The sequence below is a fragment of the Vipera berus genome (genome assembly GCF_964194415.1).
Source record: "Vipera berus genome assembly, chromosome: 5".
Taxonomy (NCBI): Eukaryota; Metazoa; Chordata; class Lepidosauria; order Squamata; family Viperidae; genus Vipera; species Vipera berus.
The window spans coordinates 29,037,523-29,057,473 of record NC_138207.1 but is presented as its reverse complement, the minus strand read 5'-3'; the positions used below and the strand labels follow the sequence as shown (position 1 = coordinate 29,057,473).

Genomic DNA, 19,951 nt, shown 5'->3' with positions numbered 1-19,951 from the left:
CAAGATCATGGCATCTGGCCCTCTCAATTCCTGGCAAATAGATGGGGAAGAAATGGAGGTAGTGACAGATTTTATTTTCCTGGGCTCCAAGATCACTGCAGATGGGGACTGTAGCCAAGAAATTAAAAGACGCCTGCTCCTCAGGAGGAAAGCCATGGCAAATCTAGACAGCACACTAAAAAACAGAGACATCACCCTGTCAACAAAAGTGTGTATAGTCAAGGCTATGGTCTTCCCAGTTGCAATGTATGGCAGTGAAAGTTGGACCATAAAAAAGGCTGAGTGCCAAAGAATTGAGGCCTTTGAACTATGGTGCTGGAGAAGACTCCTGCGAGTCCCTTGGACTGCAAGGCGATCAAACCAGTCAATCCTAGAGGAGATCAATCCTGACTGCTCTTTAGAAGGCCAGATCCTGAAGCTAAAACTTAAACACTTTGGCCACCGGAAGGACTCACTGGAGAAGAGCCTAATGCTGGGAAAGATTGAGGGCAATAGAACTGGGGGATGACAGAGAATGAGGTGGCTGGATGGAGTCACTGAAGCAGTAGGCGTGAACTTAAATGGACTCCAGAAGATGGTAGAGGACAGGAAGGCCTGGAGGAATGTTGTCCATAGGGTCACGATGGGTCGGACACGACTTCGCAGCTAACAACAACAACAACAGCTAGTTTTGTAGCTGTGGTATCATATAATCCCTTTCAGGTTCAATACATTGTTCAACCAAGGTGTAGCTAACCATACAAAAGGCATGGAGAAAATTAAAAGAATATGCTATCCAGCAGATAGATCCTATTCCGAACACCAGGAAAGAATCATCAACTTCAGTTATGAGTTAACAAAACAACAGTGAAAAGCTTTTCAATCTACAAAGAGCTAGTCTACTAATGTAAGGTTGAGTAAACTTTTGGTGATCATGTGCCACACTTTTTGTGGGGGAGGGGGAGAAGAAAGACCTTCTGAATATTTTACAACACAACTACAGAAAGTTGAGCATTGTCCTTTGTTGGTTTTCTAGGAACTGTAATCTAGAGGCACTAGCTGCCTCTCCTTCACTCAGTTTTATCAGTTTAGTATCCTAGTCAAGAGTTCTAACCATAAGGAAAATCAGTACAAAAGCTAATAATTCTGTGCCATTTATTAGGCAAGCAAAACATTAGGTCATAGTTTATTAGTCTGCACATCCCATTACAAAAATACAAGGGGAAAAAATTGTGATTAATTAAGGACCTGAACTGCACAAACCTGAGATGTATCAAAGGACATCCCACACACAGACCAAGAAACAGCAACTTCTCCTCCAATCCATTGACAATAATTGCAAAAGGTGGAACTGAGACTCACTAGATCAAATACAGACCAATTATTTTTTTCCTTCATGAAGTTCCTCACCAGGCAACGTTCACTTTTTCTCTTCTCAAAACAGCACACACACACACCCTCCATCCTCCACACACAGCCTTAGGGTTAAAGAGCCAAGATTCAGGTCGCGCTGTTGCGTTCAAATACACATCATCCTCATCCAATGATACACCTGCTGAGGCTGACGGATGCTGCCCCTTCACCCCCCCCCCACCCCACCCCCATCTCTGCAGTTACACAGGCTACCCTTCATCTCTGGAAATAAAACTCCACGTTTTCGTGGCCTGGGGTGGAGGAAAAAAGTGGCTCACGAATGAAGGCAAATACACGCGTCCCGAGAAAGTATGCCAGGATACCGGGACCAGAGGTTTGGCTTTCGAGCTGGTGCTGGAGTCCATCGGCAGGAATTGAGGGAAACAGAATTCTCTAGCAGAATGGGAGAAGTTCCCTAAGGATGGGCTACAGCAGGGGTAGGCAACCTCGGCTCTTTTATGACTCATGGACTTCAACTCCCAGAATTCCTGAGTCAGCTGATTCAGGAATTCTGGGAGTTGAAGTCCATGAGTCATAAAAGAGCCGAGGTTGCCTACCCCTGGGCTACAGCACCAGTCCGAAAGTTCGAAAGGCTGAACCTCTGGTCCCGGTGACCGATTGGATCCTGCAAAAAAAGGTGGCTGCGTGAGCCCCCTTCAGTGCGCTGATTTCAAGTGCCCTGCCTCCTGAAGCGAAAATAAAGATTTACTACACAGAACTATAAACGCGTTCTAGGACTAGCGTTCTACTACTCTTTCTCATTCTGGAGAGGAAGAAGCGGTTGTGCCTGGAAGTCCGCATTTTAGAGGAAGAATCCGGCTTAATTATTCCTATGAGCTAAGCTAAGCTACTTCCCCGTTTTCTTTTCCATATGATAATGACTAAGTGCCAGGGAAGTCAGAAAGGAAGAGGAAACTTATCATGTTTCGAGAGCAAGTGAAAATCCAGTTTAGATGATGAGATAATTTCGGCCGCAGGTATTTACGGGAAAGGGATGCCTACCTTGGGAGATTCCGGCTTGACTTCGGCTTCGTTTCTTTACAGCTTAAAATGCTACACAATATGAGCGACTGCAACCGCCTTTGCTTTTCACGGATGAAGGAAAAGGAGGGGCAGAGGAAGGGCGAGGACCAAGAAACCAGATATGAAAGGGAGGGAAAGCTATAGGGACAAAAGGCTGGACTCTGGCTGAGACAAGAATAGGACTTCCGGGTATGTTGTCCACCTGTGGATGGTTACCTTCGTGACCTGGAAAAGCCCCTCGTTGTCTTCTACTACCAGTACTCTTGGACATTTTGAAGACAGGGAATTTGTTATTTTTGGAAAGTTATTCGAAGCCCCTGTCATGCCCTTATTTCTTAATTCATTGCGATACGTATTTGCATATAGCTTCCAGGATTGAGTTTTGCTCATTCAAACATTAGTCATATTCTCATTCTTTGTTACATAATTTTAGATTTGCCCTTAAGATATCAGTAAGCATACAAACCAATTTATTTTGAGACAGTCTATTTCAGAAAAAATGAGATGCATTTAAGTTATAACAACCATCTCTTCAAGTCAAGATATTTCATTTTTCAATGAAAAAGGGGGAAAATTAGATTCTTGAGATTAAATATGTACCATCCTGACTTCACATGATTTTTATATGTTATCTATATGAAATTATAAACAACAGATCATGTCTGTCAGTGCTGAGTATGCTCTAGCAATCACAGATCTTACAATTTTGACTTTGCCAAAAAAGGGATTCAAGACACAAATATCTTCATTTTTGTAGACGTCCATTATCCAGTTAACATCAAATCACAACATACATTGTCTACATGTCATGATACACCATAGAGCAGACCTGACATTTTTCAGACCTGACATTTACTGTGCAACTATGGCACAGATGCTATAAAAAGGAAGATTTGTTCACTTCTTTTATGTATTTGTTTGTTTTACTTATTAATATTTGTGTGTCCAGTTTTAAAAATGTGGTGACCTGCCTTATGACCATTACAACTTAACAACGGTAATGGCCAGATTCCATATGTCATGGACTACCTGTATTTTCTCTAAGCAGTGAATTGAACTTCAATTACATAATCAGAAAAATATGATTTCTTCCATATTTGAATATTGTATTCATTCATTCATTCATTCATTTATTCCTCACATTTCTGTACTGCCCATCTCACTCAAGTGACTCTGAGCTACTTACAAGAAAAACATAAATAAGAACCAAGTTAAAAACAAAGTTAAAACATCGGATTACATTAAAAGTTAAAAAGGTGAAGAGAACACCCTCACATCACCAACCATCCCCAGGGTTACATAACACCCTTTGGTCCCCATGCCAATTGACAGGACCTGTTCTTAACACTCTTTAAGAAAGCCAGAAGAGTGGGGTTCCACATCACCTTTGGAAGTAAGCTTCTCCAAAGAGAGATTTTTAAAGGAAAGTGTATGTACAACTTTTAAATAAGCAAATCATCTTGTTTTCATGATTTTATTGATAAAGGCTGCTAGTTTCTAAACATCATCATTACTGTGTAATACTTTGTGTAAACTGACTGGTAACTCAACAGAAAATAGCATTTATTGTTGCTCTGTAGATTGTCAGGTATGACCCATGAAGTGTGGTGGGAAACAAGAATTAAAGCAATTCTTAGGAGAATTCTTTGTGATAGCCTTCTGCAGGTTGAAGTAATTACACTTTTGATAGCTTCCAAAGGAAGCCTTAATTATTTATAGTTACTATGATGTGACAGGAGAGAATAATCCTTGTGGCAACTTATCTGTAATATTGCAACATGTTGCATTTCATGAGCAAAATATACAATATCCTATTTAGAGAGGAATAGAATAATCTTCAAATATGTAACTATTGCAGTCCAGGCTTCAACAAGACCCAGTCTTGTGGGGCTAAAATGTCATTTCTTGTCAGGTACAATTAAAAGTATGAAAAAAGCCACAGTAACCAGAATTTTCTTGCTTTGTTTTGTACTTGGTGCAAACAGTGACTAGAACTCATAATTTTATTTAAAAATCCATTTTAAATAAATTGTTATAAACTTTATAGCATTAATTGTGCTGGTCCCTGTACAGTATAAATTATTAAATAGGCCTATGCTTTTTAAACATCTAAAAATAAAACTATGAATAATAAATTTATTCATATTCAACTTATTGACAATTTATAAGGGCAATCTAATAATAAACAATTGAGAAGGTATGTGGAATGTACCACAAATAATATTTAATGGTTTTATAAACAATATTTAATCCTGAAGGACACTTGATAGTCATATTGGTTGTTTCAACTCCAGTGGGAGATGATCTAACTGCAAGTTTTCTTTTAGAGCATGGGTGTCAAACTTGCCACGTCATGTGACGTGTTGCGACCTATCGAGATTTTTTTTTTGCATTGCCAGCAATGGGGTGGGCGTGGCTTTGGTATGATGAAAATGGCCGGCAGTTTGACATCCCTGTTTTAGAGTATGCCAAAAATGTACCAACTGATGAGAAAAAGGTAGGTTTATCTGTCCCTATCTGTATTTTTTTCTGAGTGATTTCAGCCATTGAGAGAGGACAGTATTTACAAAATATGGAACTTTCCTTCTCCTTTTCCAGGAATTTCTATCCTGAAGCAAAAGTTGTGCTAGTAGAGGTAGTGTCATGGTTCTGATTAATGAGACAGTTATATCAATGCTGCAAACATTGACAGGTAGTCTGCACTGACTCACTCAAAATTGGAACAGCCCATAAATCCAGTAAAATAAAGAAGTAATAATAAATAAAATTTGTGGGATCAAAAGGTGATAAACAGTAACAAAAGAGAGTGAGAAAGGGACAATGAAAGGAAGAAACATTTTGATTAAGCAACTGAGTTGGAGCTTTCCTCCTAATCTGAACAAGGGTTGCCAAAGGGTTAATTATTTTCCAGATTCCCTTAGATTACCAGAAAGGTCATTTAGAAGATGAGTTATTAAGAAGCATAATGCACATTACTTTGATTAATAATAGAATTCTCCAGAAAATGGACACAACTCTGATAACATTAGGTTAGGTAGCTACCTTTTCCTTAAAATGTTTTATCATGACCCAGTCAAAAAGCAGATACAATTTAGAGGGAGGGTGCAAAGTCCATAAAATAATCTAGATTGGATTTTAGCACACAGAGCAACAATATGGTCTTCTTTCTTAAAAAATATATCAGTCATTGGTAGACTCTACATTCATTTACTAGAAATGATTAGAACATCAATACTCCATATCTCACATGGTAGGCATTATTCATATTGATGGTCTTTAAAACCTTATTAAGGAGCAATTCATCTTTTGCTAAAATTGTTCTTGAAACCAGAAATTTACCAACTGAAGGTTATTTAATCAAGTGAATCCTGTGCATATACACCTATTTAGTCTTGGACATTCTCAGATTCGATGTGTATTGTAACGGAAATGTGATCTATCTTAAAAGATACTCAAAACACAAAAACCTTATTTTAAAAGTCCACTTTATATATTCACTATGTACAAAATATAAATTTGATTACTACTTCAAGTTACAATACAAAATTTAACATTAGCACTATTTGAAAGAATGTTGAGGATACAGGAGTAAGTTCTCACTTTTAATATAAAAATATAATCAATGAAACTATTAATTCTAAAATAGACTTCATAATTTGGAAGTAATTTGAAACCTTATGATGTTGAAGGCAAAAGAAAAATAATGTTTAATGAAAATCTCTTATAAGAGACGTCCATTGAAAATAAAAATGATGAAACTGCTTCCCTGGTAGCTCCTACAATGAAGATTATACTCTGTTACCAGACCCCAGCACGTTGTTGCCGATTTTGTCCTGTATGTTCAAAAAACATGAAATCCTATTGAGAAGAAAAACAAACAAACAGAATAATTAAGAAAATTGCTTGCTAAAATTCAGACATTCTTCTATTTTACTTAGCAGTTTTCTTTTAATGAAAAAATCCTTATGGTAGGATTCATTGAAATCAACATACCACAGGATAACTTCCTCAAACCTCATGTTCTGAGGAATTATTGGGGCTATGGATGCCAATATCTCTAATCTAATGAGTGTTGAAGTTGGAAAGTGTAGAGAAGACTACAACATGTGCTGTTTCCATCCTTAAAACTGCAACTTTGTTGGCAGCCCATTTCATAGCCTTAAGAATTTTATCTAATCCAGTGTGCTTTGGTAATTTGGAAGTTTCTTTCCAGAACTGGCTAGCAAACTTAACACTTGAGATAATTAGATTGCCTCCTCTGGCAGTCAAAAGAATTTAGCAATTCTCCTGATGGTTCAAAAACAAGCTCTGTTCAGGCTCTTATAGTAGATTCCATTAGGAATTCCACTGGTATATTACACTAAAAACCTATACCGTATTACACAATTAGTGAATAATACAGCATCTGAGAATATTATACTTACTATAAGGAAGCAAGCTCCAAGCATAACAGCTTTCATTTTTACATCAAGATCCATTGGGAACTGGATTCCAAAGTTGTCAGCATCTGTAAAAGCCTCCCTGACAAAACCAGTCCACTGCTTGGAAATTTTTCCAACATTGTTTTCATCTAAAGATAACACCTAGTTTGGGGGGAAAATAGAGAAAATGTTTTATAATATGGAAAATTCAAATATCTTGAAGCAGATATCACTATTTCAAGTCAGTAAGAAAAATAGTGCAATAATGAAATAAATGTAAAGAAATATCTTCAGAAATCAAATCAATATTCAATAGTCCTAGGAAATGTTTACAATATTATTAAAACAATACTAGTTTTAAGATATTTTAAAACAAGTTAGTCTAAAATTCAGAAAGTTTAAAATATTCCTTGCTCTTCATTCCATTTTATCAAAAAGAAGATACTTTCTGAATATAAGCCATTCTATGTATGATTTTTCCCCCTGATGCAGGAAATTTGTCAACTAGTAAATATTCCATATAGAAGAACTATAAGATTTATACTATGCCATCAAGCCATTGTTCCAAGCAATAAAACAGGCAGGGTTTTATTGATTAATGTCTTAAAAAGTAGAATATGAACTTCTAGTGTTAATTAATTCACCTCAAAATCAATATCTGAACAACAGCTGCAAACTACACAGGGCCCAACAATTTTGAGTACATCTTCTTGGGCTTCATTCTGGATTACAAATTTGGGCAAACAAGGATCCCAGGTCTGTTTAACATACCCAACTGGTGTGCCCAAGGGAGCATGAACTTCAATCTTTATAAAATATAAAAAAAGATATAAAACAGTTAGGTCTGCATAACATTCATTAAAAAGACAATACATTTATAACAAAAAGTTTGTTCTTGTTCAATACACTTGCTCATAATTCTTTCTTGAAATCTTAAGTGACATACGGTCTTGGATGCAGACTCCTTAAGAAGGTGCTACCAAGTTTTTAAAACATGAGAATACCAAAATTATTAAATATGTAAGGACTACCTTATTTTTTAATTAGTTCAGTTTAATACTATGTTTAAATTTAGTTTTTGTCCTATATCTACCTATGGTTTAGAGTACACACCTAGTAACCAATTCAAAGGCCAGTATGGAAAACAAAACAAGCAATTTTAACACACTGCTTTACAAGGTACAGAAAGTCAGACAACTCCAAAGCACTGAACAGGCTGGACTCCATTAAACTTTTAAGCACCTAAAAATGAGGCTGCATCCACTGATCATGCCAAAAATTCTCCTGTATTTTTATTTCTGTTCAGCCTGAATTCAATGCACCAAGTGACAATCAATTCGTCACATACAGGTCTCCACCCAATCCAGGAACCTGATTTATGAAAATCAAAAGGCATTTTTAAACAATCCAGATATTCAAGTAAGAAGCAGAAATAACTGCACTGATGGGAGTATCCAGACAGAAGAACAGCAGGCAATTAAGTTTCATCATCAATGGTATTTAAGGCATGCCTGTCAGATTAAAGTCTTATATGGAATGTCTGAAGTCTGCAGCCACGTAGATTGGATAAGACAGTGTAAAGTTGTCCTTCCTATATTGGGTTTCTTTCGAGGTTTTTTTTTAACTTCAAAGTAGTATTGTCTACAATTACTTGTAGAACCAATTTGGTATAGTGCTCAAGGTGCTGACCTAGGAACCAGAAGACCACAAAAATATGTCATTGTTGCTTAAATAAGATCTTTATCTTAGAGACAGCACAAGATTATACCTTCATACTTATGATACTCCACATAAATTTTCCTTTCTCCAAATTACCACTGTGGAGGAATATTGAAGTCCATGATTGCTCCATTAAAGGGCAACTTTCATATGGCATCAAAAGGTGCTGAAACGAAGTTCTTTCATAGAAAAAGGGCCCAGCAAATATAGAATTTGACATTGAAAAGTCAAAGGCAATGTGACAACATAAAAAAGAATGAAGAATCATGAAGGAAATGGTGGCTTTTGAAGTAAACTTAAGAAAAACAGGGAAGTGGCTTAAAAGTAAATACAAAGTCTGTGTAAGAACTTAAAAAAACATTATTTTATTGGCTGTGTCCCAAATTAATATCCATTATTGTGAGGGTCTTAAATTGGGTTTGCCAAAAGAGGCATATTTCATCAAGGGAGTCACCTCCTGTAAACAGCAAGGAAAGCAGCAACTAGAACACCGCAGAGGTCGTATGAGGTTTATGACTTCCCGGCCCATATTGTCCATAATTTTCATCGTAAATGGTCGTGATGGTCCACAGCAGTTCAAAGTGCAACAGTCATTTTCTTCAGCTGCAAAATACACCCTTTGTCCCAAAGCATTTTTAATTTCATATTTGTTGGCAGTCTCAAAGCCAGTAATAACTGAAACAAAGAAACATACATACATAAAGCTGTTTGGTCAATTATATTTCACTGTTAAGCTATTCCTTTTTCCAATTATACTAATGTATGTCAAGTAAATAATCTGCAAAGTTCTACTTAAAGATATGGGACAGTGAGAAGGACAAACATAAAAAGAGAAATGATACCCTGCAATCATATTTCATATGGTATTATGCATGATACTAGGATGTTTTAGCTCCTAATACAATGTCCCAAAGCACCTCCAATCCCTTCATTAGAAAGTCACAATTTAAAGCAACAGACTTGCATGTGCTCCTAAAACCTCCAACTGCCCACTTTCCCCAAAATAATTGGACTTTTAATTTCTAATTTTTGATGTGACAAAATATATGAAATATGTGATCAGAGGAAAAATCATATCAACTATAGATAATTTCATTCCATTTATCTTTAATAACAATCACATTTAGTTCATGGAGTGCTTTGTGGGACAGGCAAAAATTTAGTCTAGCTTCCCTGTGCTGAAAAGGAAGATTTGAAGAAAATTCTTATTTCCTTTCACTAAACTTTGGTTAGGAATATTTGCAGAACTGTAAAGTCTCACTGCACAAAGGTTTCCACTGGCATTCAAGAAACAGGTCAATGAGAAAGCAGCTCATGGAGAGAATAAGGATGGTCCCGAGGAGGATGTTTGGGACTGAATAAACACACACGCTTATATACATGTCCATTAGCCATGATTGTATGTCTGGCAGGCCAGATTAGAAAGTCAATTTCTGGCTCACCTTTCTGGAACCAGAGGGAATTAATGGAACAAATACTCTCAGCTTTTTCCAGGACTCAGAGAACAAGATTAGAGTTTCCCTTCCCCAAGTCAATGCTGAGGCAACTAAAATAACTTATTTCCAATCTACGGTACTGTGGGGAAATAATCACTTTTTCTTCCTTCAAAGGGAACTTCACCTTTTTTTTTTAAAGTCCCAAGTGACAATATAGAAATAAGGTTGTTTTCATTTACAACAGTATGTCCCAGGACCAAAAAAAGTAAAACAATTTCCAGTGACCATACAGCATGTAATATACAAATAATATAAAATTATTCCTTTTTGAGTTCATCTTTTGGAGATTGGAAATTCTTGATTTTCCCCCCATGGATGTGGATAGTCTTTTCATTTACACTGACCACCAATTTGACTGGATTGGAACTCTTTGGTTATATATAATTCCATACATGGGGACATGACATAATGTGCAATCAATGTATATATCTGAGAACTTAAGAAGAAGATAACTGTATATAGCATTCTAATATATCTTTTTGCAACATGACTAAACATCAGGATTTGGAGAGCTTCTATAGCTATTGAACTATATGCAGATGTCCATGAATTCAATTTTTGGTGGTAGGTATGAAGCCCACAGAATATCATCTGGCTAAACACATCTGGGGGGAAAAAGGCAAATATGGGTAGTCCTCAACTTACAATCATTTGTTTAGCAACTGCCTAAAGTTACAACTGGTCTTCATGTTTACAACCGTCATAGCATCCCTATGGTCATGTGATCAAAATTTGGGCAATTGACAATCAGCAGGTATTAGGATGGTTCAGGTGATCATCACTTGCAACCTTCCCAGCTGGCTTCAAACAATCAAAGTCAATGGGAAAAGCCACTTAAAAACTACACAATACACTTAACAATTGTGGCAAAAGGTTGTAAAATCAGGTATGAATTATTTAACAATTGCTTTGCTTAGCAATGGAAATTCTGTTCCCTTTGTGTTTGTAAGTTGAGGACTATCTGTAGGATGAAACCAATCAAATTCTACCTCCTAGTGCTTAAGTGTAACTATACCTTACAACACAAGAAATAGCATTTTTGTCATCATTAGAGACTTTTTGCCATTAACTACTCAAGCTAAATAACTAGCACAACAGTGCAACACTTCTAACAAATAAGACAAACCAAATCAAAGTTAAGAATTATATTGTGCTTAAGCAGCTATTTTTATTACTAAATAGAAAATATATGTAGAAAATATATATAGTTATATTAATAGTTCTTACATATGAAGACTACTAAAGAAATAGTACATTCATCTGAATTTTTTCTAAGCCATGAATACCAAATAACATAAAATACCTACTTTCCAGAAGTTCAATTTGCTGGTGGATTAATATCTGATCAATCTGTTAGAAGAATGTGTTAAAAAATAAATATTAGAACTGAGGTATAATCAACCAAGAGGGATGCGGTGGCTCAGTGGGTTAGGACGCTGAGCTTGTCGATCGGAAGGTCGGCAGTTTGGCGGGTCGAATCCCGAGTGCCGCGTAGCAGAGTGAGCGCCTGTTACTCGTCCCAGCTTCTGCCCACCTAGCAGTTCGAAAGCATGTAAAAATGCAAGTAGAAAAATAGGGACCACTACGGTGGGAAGGTAACAGCGTTCCGTGCGCCTTTGGCGTCTAGTCATGCCGGCCACATGACCACGGAGATGTCCTCGGACAAGCGCTGGCTCTTCGGCTATGAAACGGAGATGAGCACCGGCCCCTAGAGTCGGAAACGACTAGCACACATGTGCGGGGGAACCTTTACCTTTTTATAATCAACCAATTCATTCTGAAACTAGTCTGTAAGTTATCAACCTCATGATTTAAGAGAAGTGCCTTACATGGAAACAAAATGAAGTTATTTTCATCTTGATAAAATTTTCAGAATTAAAGAGGAATCTTATTTCAGCATCTGCCAACTCTGATCCCCTCCAGATATGCTGGACCATCACTCTAAAATATCCATTCTTGTCAGATATGTAAACCACAGATTCGTTGTCTTCCATCACAGTGAGCGGTCGAATCGGAGGTGTCCAGATAACTGTGACTAAAGCATCAAACCATGTTAGAGAGTTACCTGCATCTGAAACACAAGCATGTCAACTGGAAATCCAAGATGTTGCAGGTCCAACACATTTAAAGCACACCAGTTTTGTCTGGTTTCTAATTGTCAATGTTAATAGTGTCACTGTGTTTTTTCTGCACCTGTGTTACTATCTGACTATGCAGAGTTATGTTGTTATGCAGATTCTGATTGGGCGAGTGACATGCAATCACGTAAAAGTACTTCAGGTTACATGATGTTTTTAAATGGATGTCCTGTTTACTGGCATGTGCGTAAAGAGAATTTTGTTTCTTGTTCATCTACTGAAGCTGAATATGCTTGTGTTTCAGATGCAGGTAACTCTCTAACATGGTTTGATGCTTTAGTCACAGTTATCTGGACACCTCCGATTCGACCGCTCACTGTGATGGAAGACAACGAATCTGTGGTTTACATATCTGACAATCGCTTTACAGGTTCCAGGTCTAGACACATTGACATCCATTACCAAAATAAAAGACAAGTAGTTAAACAAGGTTTTGCTAAATTGCAGTACGTGCCTACACATGACCAGATTGCTGATATGCTGAACAAACCACTTCCTACAGCTCAGCACGAGTATCTGCATAACAAGATGTGCCTTATCTGAGATCTGTGTGGCTGACAAAAGACGGGGATGTCACTGCGTTTTTTTTAGTTTTGCCAGCTTTGTTCATTGAGCCTTGGTGGAGCAGTGGGCTAATGCCTCCTCAAGTAACACCAGCTGCCTGCAATTAGTGCAGGTTCGCATCCCACCAGGCTCAAGGTTCACTCAGCCTTCCATCCTTCCGAGGTAGGTAAAATGAGGACCCAGATTGTTGGGGGCAATTAAGCTGACTTTGTAATAATGCCACTTGGGGGGTGTATGAAAGCCCTAATAAGCAGGCATATACATAGAATGAAGGCTACTGCTAAGCTTGTAAGCCGCCCTGAGTCTTCGGAGAAGGGCGGGATATAAATGGAATTAAAATAAAAAAAATAAATAAATTTCTGTCTGTACATTTTCCCCTGCTCTCTGCACCTGTGTTACTGTCTTATCATGTAACCATAGTGAATGTCACATGTTTCAGCCATGTTATGGTTTTATTCTGTTTTGTTCTCCTAAGTGTGCATGTCTACAAAAGTTTTCTCTCTTTTACTTTGTATTCTGTCTGATGAGAGATGTAGTCAGCTAGGAGCTTTTCTTTTGCTTTCCAAGTAAAGTTTTATATACAGTAGAATATGCCTCGGATTTCTTTCTTTGATGTTCACCATGCATCAAATGGACCACAGTTCGTCGCCCTCTGATAGGGGAGTAATAATCCTCCCCTGACAAATAGAAGCAACAACTTTCACAAATCAAACTATAAAAACAGAATCAGGACTAGTTCGTATAGAAGTCCTCTATACCATTCCAATCTTCTGGCAGCTTCTGATACACTATCAAATAAAGTTGTCCTTTCATTCCATTGTCTTCTCATAGCGATTCTTCGAAGCCTATACACCAGTGTTGTCATCTTTCTAAATGAATGGGACACACTTTAAGCAGTGTCATGAAGTGCAGAAACACTCCTGTTCTAGCTTTGACTTCTCAGGCTTCAGCACATGTTTTTGTCCTAGGATTTATTCTAAATATAACTAGGCTTATATTTAATATAATGAGTGCATGCCTTGCATTGAGGACTATTCAGGTTCAAATTTAAGCATCTTTATGCATAGGTGGAAAAACTCATATCCAAAAACTTAGAATAGGGGCTGCATTATTCCAGTGCCCTCTAGAAGGACATTCCCTTTGAGAGTCAAACATCCCCCCCCACTACTGATGTTTCAAAAGGCCCCGAAGACTTGGATATTTGCCCAAAATTTTGATGAGCATGATTGAAGTTCCCCCTTCTTTCTTTTCTCTGTTCCCATCCAGGTTTGTTATCTCTGATATCTTTATTCTTTTTTGGGTTGTGTCATTTTTTTGTTTTAATATTTAATCATTTACGGACTTCCCAGATTTGCTAGGAATTGGGCAGCATATAAATTTAATAAATCATCATCATCATCACCATAAATGAATGAATGGTCTATACTTTCAGTGACCATTCTTCCTTGAAAGAATAAAAGATAAATCTGAAAAAGGAAGTCTCTAAGGATTAAAAAAATATTTATGCTTATCCTTTGCTTTACAAAGGAAAATAAATAGCAAAGCCAAGAAAAAAATTACCAAAATTAATATTCTCATAAAAATAACTAAAATAGAAAAGTATATGTAAATTTATCTTAAACATACAGTTCAGTTTCCCTATTTTCCTCATAAATGTCGAAAACCATGAATTAAGTGGTGAGCTTTTTGTACAGTAAAAGTTAAGGGACTAAAAAAAGGCAAAATAAGACTTTTTGAAAAATAAATAACTCAAAAGTGCAGCCTTCTAAAATACAGTACTGTCCTTTATAATAAAGGACCTATGGTCCCTGTATTTAAAACTATTTATCAAGATAAGAATAACTGTTTTCACACATTTTGAAGAAATTCTCAGTTATACTTTATCAGGTAGAAGGAGAGGGAGATACCTGACTTAAATATTCCAATCCAGGAGGGCAATTTGGAAGAGATGGTGGTTCTGGCATCCAAACAGCGTGGGGAGCAGGTTGACCATAGGGTGATGGAGCTCCATAAGCAGTAGGAAATGCATACGGAGGCTGTGCAGGAGCACCTTTTAGGAAAAGATGTAACAAACAAACAATGTTTTTGAAAAAATATGCAGTGCATGCAGAATTTTTTGTTTTATGTTTGTGCAATTGGGTTTATCAAAGGTGCTTTTTCAGGAGTCAACTGAACTTTCTTGTTTTTCTTTGAAGATGTTTTGCTTCTCAACCAAGAAGCTTCTTCCGCTCTGACTGGATGTTGGGGAATTGAAGGATTTATATTCCTTGCAGACAGCTAGTCATTTGCATTCTTTTAGAGAGTCATTGAGGCTATGTGGAGGTTTAGCTGTGTCCTCAGGGTCACCTGAGTAGTACAAATGGGCGTGGAGTTTTCTTGGCTGCCCTGTGTCCCTTCACTGTTGAAGCCAGGTGCAGGCTGTTGGGGATGAGCTGTCTGCAAGGAATATACCGTAGTTTCCGGCATATAAGACTACTTTTTAACCAATGAAAATCTTCTCAAAAGTCAGGGGTCGTCTTATACGCCGGGTGCTGAAAATTTAGGGACAGGGCTGGCTGGAAAACCTGGAGCGGATCTCCCATTTAGTCTGCGCAGGGAAAGCGGGACCAATTGGAGAAGAAGCTGCAGTCTCTGATTTTTTACAGGCTGGGGTCTGGGCATCTTTCTTTCTAAAGATGAAGAGCAGCTGTAGTATATCCCAACTTGAAAGGCAGGTGGGGAAGGCAGCAGCCAGAGCAACGGCTTAGCTCTAAGGACACATTTGACTCAGGAACTGGGCGGGCTGGCTGGAAAACCTGGAGCGGATCTCCCATTTGGTCTTTTTTTTTTAAATCCCATTTATATCCTGCCCTTCTCCGAAGACTCAGGGTGGCTTACAATTTAAAGCACAAATCAATGTGCTTAGCAATAGCCTTCATTCTGTGTATATGCCTGTTTATTAGGGCTTTCACCCCCCCCCCCCAAGCAGCATTATTACAAAGTCAGCTTATTGCCCCCAACAATCTGGGTCCTCATTTTACCTACCTTGGAAGGATGGAAAGCTGAGTCAATCTTGAGCCTGGTGGGATGCGAACCTGCACTAATTGCAGGCAGCTGGTTTTACGTAAGGCTCTGTGCAGGGAAAGCTTTAGAGTGAATTAGGAAAAGTGAAAAAGTGAATTAGGAAAATAGGGAACGGTTGCTGGAATTGGGTATGTGTAGTTTAACGAAGAGAAGGGTGAGGGGTGACATGATAGCAGTGACCCAATATCTCAGGGGCTGCCACAAAGCAGAGGGAGCCAAGCTATTCTCCAAAGCACCTGAAAGAAGGACAAGAAGCAATGGATGGAAACTAGACAAGGAGAGAAGCAACCTAGAACTAAGGAGAAACTTCCTGACAGTTAGAACAATTAACCAGTGGAACAACCTGCCTCCAGAAGTGGTGAATGCTCCAACACTGGAACTTTTTAAGAAGAGACTGGACAGCCATTTGTCTGAAATGGTATAGGGTTTCCTGCCTTAGCAGGGGGTTGGACTAGATGACCTCCAAGGTCCCCTCCAACAACTACTTCTTCTTCTTCTTCTTCTTCTTCTTCTTCTTCTTCTTCTTCTTCTTCTTCTTCTTCTTCTTCTTCTTCTTCTTCTTCTTTTTCTTTTTCTTATTATTATTATTATTATTATTATTATTATTATTATTATTATTATTATTATTATTATTATTATTATTATTATTATTATTATTATTATTATTATTATTTAATCCACTTGCACTGTTTTATGTTTACATGTTTGATGACAAACAGTTCCCGAAACTTATAGTTTTGGGGGACTTCAATCTACCATCTCTGGGAGGATCATCTGAGTTGGCTCGGGAGTTCATGGCTTCCATGACGGCCATGGACCTGACGCAAGTAATTTCAGGACCGACTCATGAGGGAGGCCACACCCTTGACCTAGTTTTTCTATCTGGTCGGTGGTTAGATGATCTTGGTGGGGGCTCCCCAATTATTATGCCCCTGTCATGGACCGATCATCATCTCCTGCGGCTGGTCTTCCGCTTTGCTACCCCCCGCCGTGGGTGTGTGGAACCAGTTAGATGGTACCGCCCCAGACGCTTAATGGATCCCGAGAGGTTCCAGGCAGCACTGGGGTCCCCACCTGCCTCCCCCACTCACAGCTCGGCAGATGCCTTAGTGGAAGCCTGGGAAAGGGCAGCCACTGAGGCGCTTGACCGAGTTGTACCCTTGCGGCCCCTGACCCGATGCAGATCCCGTCGAGCTCCATGGTTCTCCGCGGAGCTCCGGGAGATGAAGCGTCGGAGACGGGGCCTAGAGAGCGGTTGGAGGTCCAGCCGATCCGAATCCGACCGATTGCGACTAAGAACCTATATTAGGTCTTATCTCGCTGCGATAAGGGTGGCGAGGTCTAATCACTTCGCTACTCTTATCGCGTCCGCAGATAATCGCCCGGCCGCCCTGTTTAGGGTGACTCGCTCCCTCCTTAATCAAGAGGTGAGGGAGGAACCCTTGCAGGGTCGTGCTGAGGAGTTTAACCATTATCTGTCGGACAAAATCGCTCGGATTCGGACCGGTCTGACGATCAGGACATGGGCGATCTTGTCGATATCACCTGGGAGGAGTTTGATTCTGTGACTCCGGAGGAAGTGGACAGGATTATGGGGAGGCTGAGCTCCACCACATGTTTATTGGACCCGTGCCCTTCCTGGCTGGTTTATGCAGCCCGGGAGAGGACACTCAGCTGGTTCCAAGCAGTTATATCAGCTTCTTTGAGTGAGGGTAGCTTCCCTGCCGTCTTGAAAGAGGCGGTGGTGAGGCCTCTCCTCAAGAAGCCTGCCTTGGACCCAGCTGTATTGAACAACTTTCGTCCGGTCTCCAACCTTTGCTTTCTTGCGAAGGTTGTTGAGAGTGTGGTGGCGCATCAGCTCCCTTTGGTCCTGGATGAAGCGGATTATCTAGACCCGTACCAATCGGGTTTCAGGCCCGGGCACAGCACGGAGACGGCATTGGTCGCGCTGGTGAATGATCTCTGGAGGGCTCGGGACAGGGGTCATTCCTCTGTTCTAGTCCTATTAGACCTCTCAGTGGCTTTCGATACCATCGACCATGGTATCCTGCTGCGGCGTCTCAGGGGATTGGGAGTGGGAGGCACGGTCTTGCAGTGGTTCTCCTCCTATCTCCAGGGACGCTCGCAGTCGGTGTTGACAGGAGGGCAGAGGTCGACCGCGAGGTCTCTCGTTTGTGGAGTTCCTCAGGGGTCGGTCCTCTCGCCTCTCCTGTTCAACATCTACATGAAACCGCTGGGTGAGATCATTCGTGGTTTTGGAGTTGGGTATCATCAGTATGCTGATGATACCCAGCTTTTCCTTTCGACCCCAAACCACCCCAGTGATGCCCTCAACGTGATGTCCCATTGCCTGGAGGCGGTTCGGGTCTGGATGGGGAGGAACAGACTTCAACTCAACCCTGACAAGACCGAGTGGCTTTGCATACCTTCATCCCAGGTCTATTCAGACATTCCATCTCTCTCTATGGGGGGTGAATTATTACCCCCCGTAGATAGGGCTCGCAACTTGGGAGTCCTCCTAGATTCACGGCTCACCTTGGAAGATCACATGGTGGCTGTGACTAGGGGGGCTTTTGCCCAGGTTCGCCTGGTGCGTCAGTTGCGGCCCTATCTAAGCCGGGATGATTTATGCACGGTCACTCACGCGCTCGTGACCTCTCGTCTAGACTACTGCAACACTCTCTACATGGGGCTTCCCTTGAGGACCACCCGGAGGCTCCAACTGGTGCAGAATGCAGCCGCGAGAGTTGTGTTGGGAGTCTCCCGATACTCCCATGTCACACCTCTGCTCCGTGAGCTGCATTGGTTGCCAGTTGTCTTCCGGGTGAGATTCAAGGTGCTAGTAATGGTGTTTAAAGCCCTACATGGCAGGGGTCCGGAGTACGTTAGGGAACACCTGCTGCCGGCGTCTACTTCCCTCCGCCCTGTGCGTTCCCACAGAGAGGGCCTCCTCAGGGTGCCACCGGTCAGAGAATGTCGACTGGTGGCCCCCAGGGGGAGATCCTTCTCTGTGGGCGCCCCGGAGCTATGGAACCAGTTACCGGTTGAGCTCCGGACGGCGCCCGATCTTCGCTCCTTTCGCCGCGATTTGAAAACATACTTGTTCGAGCAAGCCGGCCTGGCCTGAGGGGGGATTGGTGGGGTTTTTACTATTTTTATTGGGGTTTTTAGTATGTATTAACTGTATTTTTTAACTGGGCATGTATTTAATTACCTTTTATCTTTTGTAAATTTCTGTGTTTTATTCTTGCCCTGTACACCGCCCTGAGTCCTTCGGGAGAAGGGCGGTATAGAAATATTAATAAATTAAATTAAATTAAATTATGTTTATAAGTGACAGTTTTCCTACTAAGCACCTGCATGTCATAAGCATTTGAATTAAAATTACTATATTAAAATCAAATCTGATGTGTTTTAATTTTTATTTGGTGTGCGTTGGAAGAGGGGTAGTCTTATACGGCGAGTATAGCCCAAACCCTATAATTTAACAGGAAATGTAGGGGGTCGTCTTATACGCCCAGTCGTCTTATATGCCGGAAAATACGGTAAATCCTTCCATTTCTACCATCCAGTAAAGCTGATGAAGCTTCTTGGATGAGAAGTGAAATGTTTTCAAAGAAAAACAAGACAGACCAGTTGCCTCCTGAAAAAGCACCTTTGGGCAGCCATGATCTGGATGACAGAATCTACATAGACATTTAGGTTTATCAATGTCCAGGATGTATCAAAAAGGAAAGAAAAAAAGCATACAGTATATGCCTACGTAGAATTTGAAATGCAATGTAGTTCTTCTTCTCCCTCACCCTACAATGAGGCATACAATGGGTATCTGTTTGATATCTTATAATGATAAATTACACTAATATGGCACCATCTTCTCAATTACAAGCGAGGAAAGAACAGGATGAACATTATACCATATATGATGTATGTCCTTTTAAATGTCTGTAGTGTTTATATGTTTGTACTGATACCTAGAGAAAAGAAGACTACTATGTCTATATTGTATGCAGACAGGTTTTAGAAGATTTTCACTGCTTATTGATTTCTTTCCAGCATAAATTAAAGTGGTTTTTTTTTCTTTTGATTGCTCCTGCTTTTAAAAATTAACATGGCAGCAGGTAAAAAAGAGAAA

At 39.8% G+C, this 19,951-nt stretch overlaps 1 protein-coding gene across 3 annotated transcripts in view; it reads right to left on the bottom strand.

The window, feature by feature from the left end:
* Nucleotides 1–5,883: 5,883 nt before the first annotated feature.
* The window catches only part of PLSCR1 (phospholipid scramblase 1), a 33,308-nt gene continuing 19,240 nt past the window's right edge, over nucleotides 5,884–19,951 (bottom strand). For 2 of the 3 annotated variants that reach the window (XM_081329205.1, XM_081329206.1), the window contains exons 4-9: nucleotides 14,661–14,803; nucleotides 11,359–11,401; nucleotides 9,010–9,230; nucleotides 7,481–7,642; nucleotides 6,840–6,998; nucleotides 5,884–6,273 (exon numbers count right to left, since the gene is read on the bottom strand). In XM_081329205.1, coding sequence (XP_081185331.1) covers nucleotides 6,214–6,273; nucleotides 6,840–6,998; nucleotides 7,481–7,642; nucleotides 9,010–9,230; nucleotides 11,359–11,401; nucleotides 14,661–14,803 — 788 coding nt within the window. In that variant the 3' untranslated portion in view covers nucleotides 5,884–6,213. Of the gene's footprint in view, nucleotides 6,274–6,839; nucleotides 6,999–7,480; nucleotides 7,643–9,009; nucleotides 9,231–11,358; nucleotides 11,402–11,880; nucleotides 12,082–14,660; nucleotides 14,804–19,951 lie in introns of those variants that run through there. The other variant, XM_081329207.1, reaches the window with a different exon arrangement.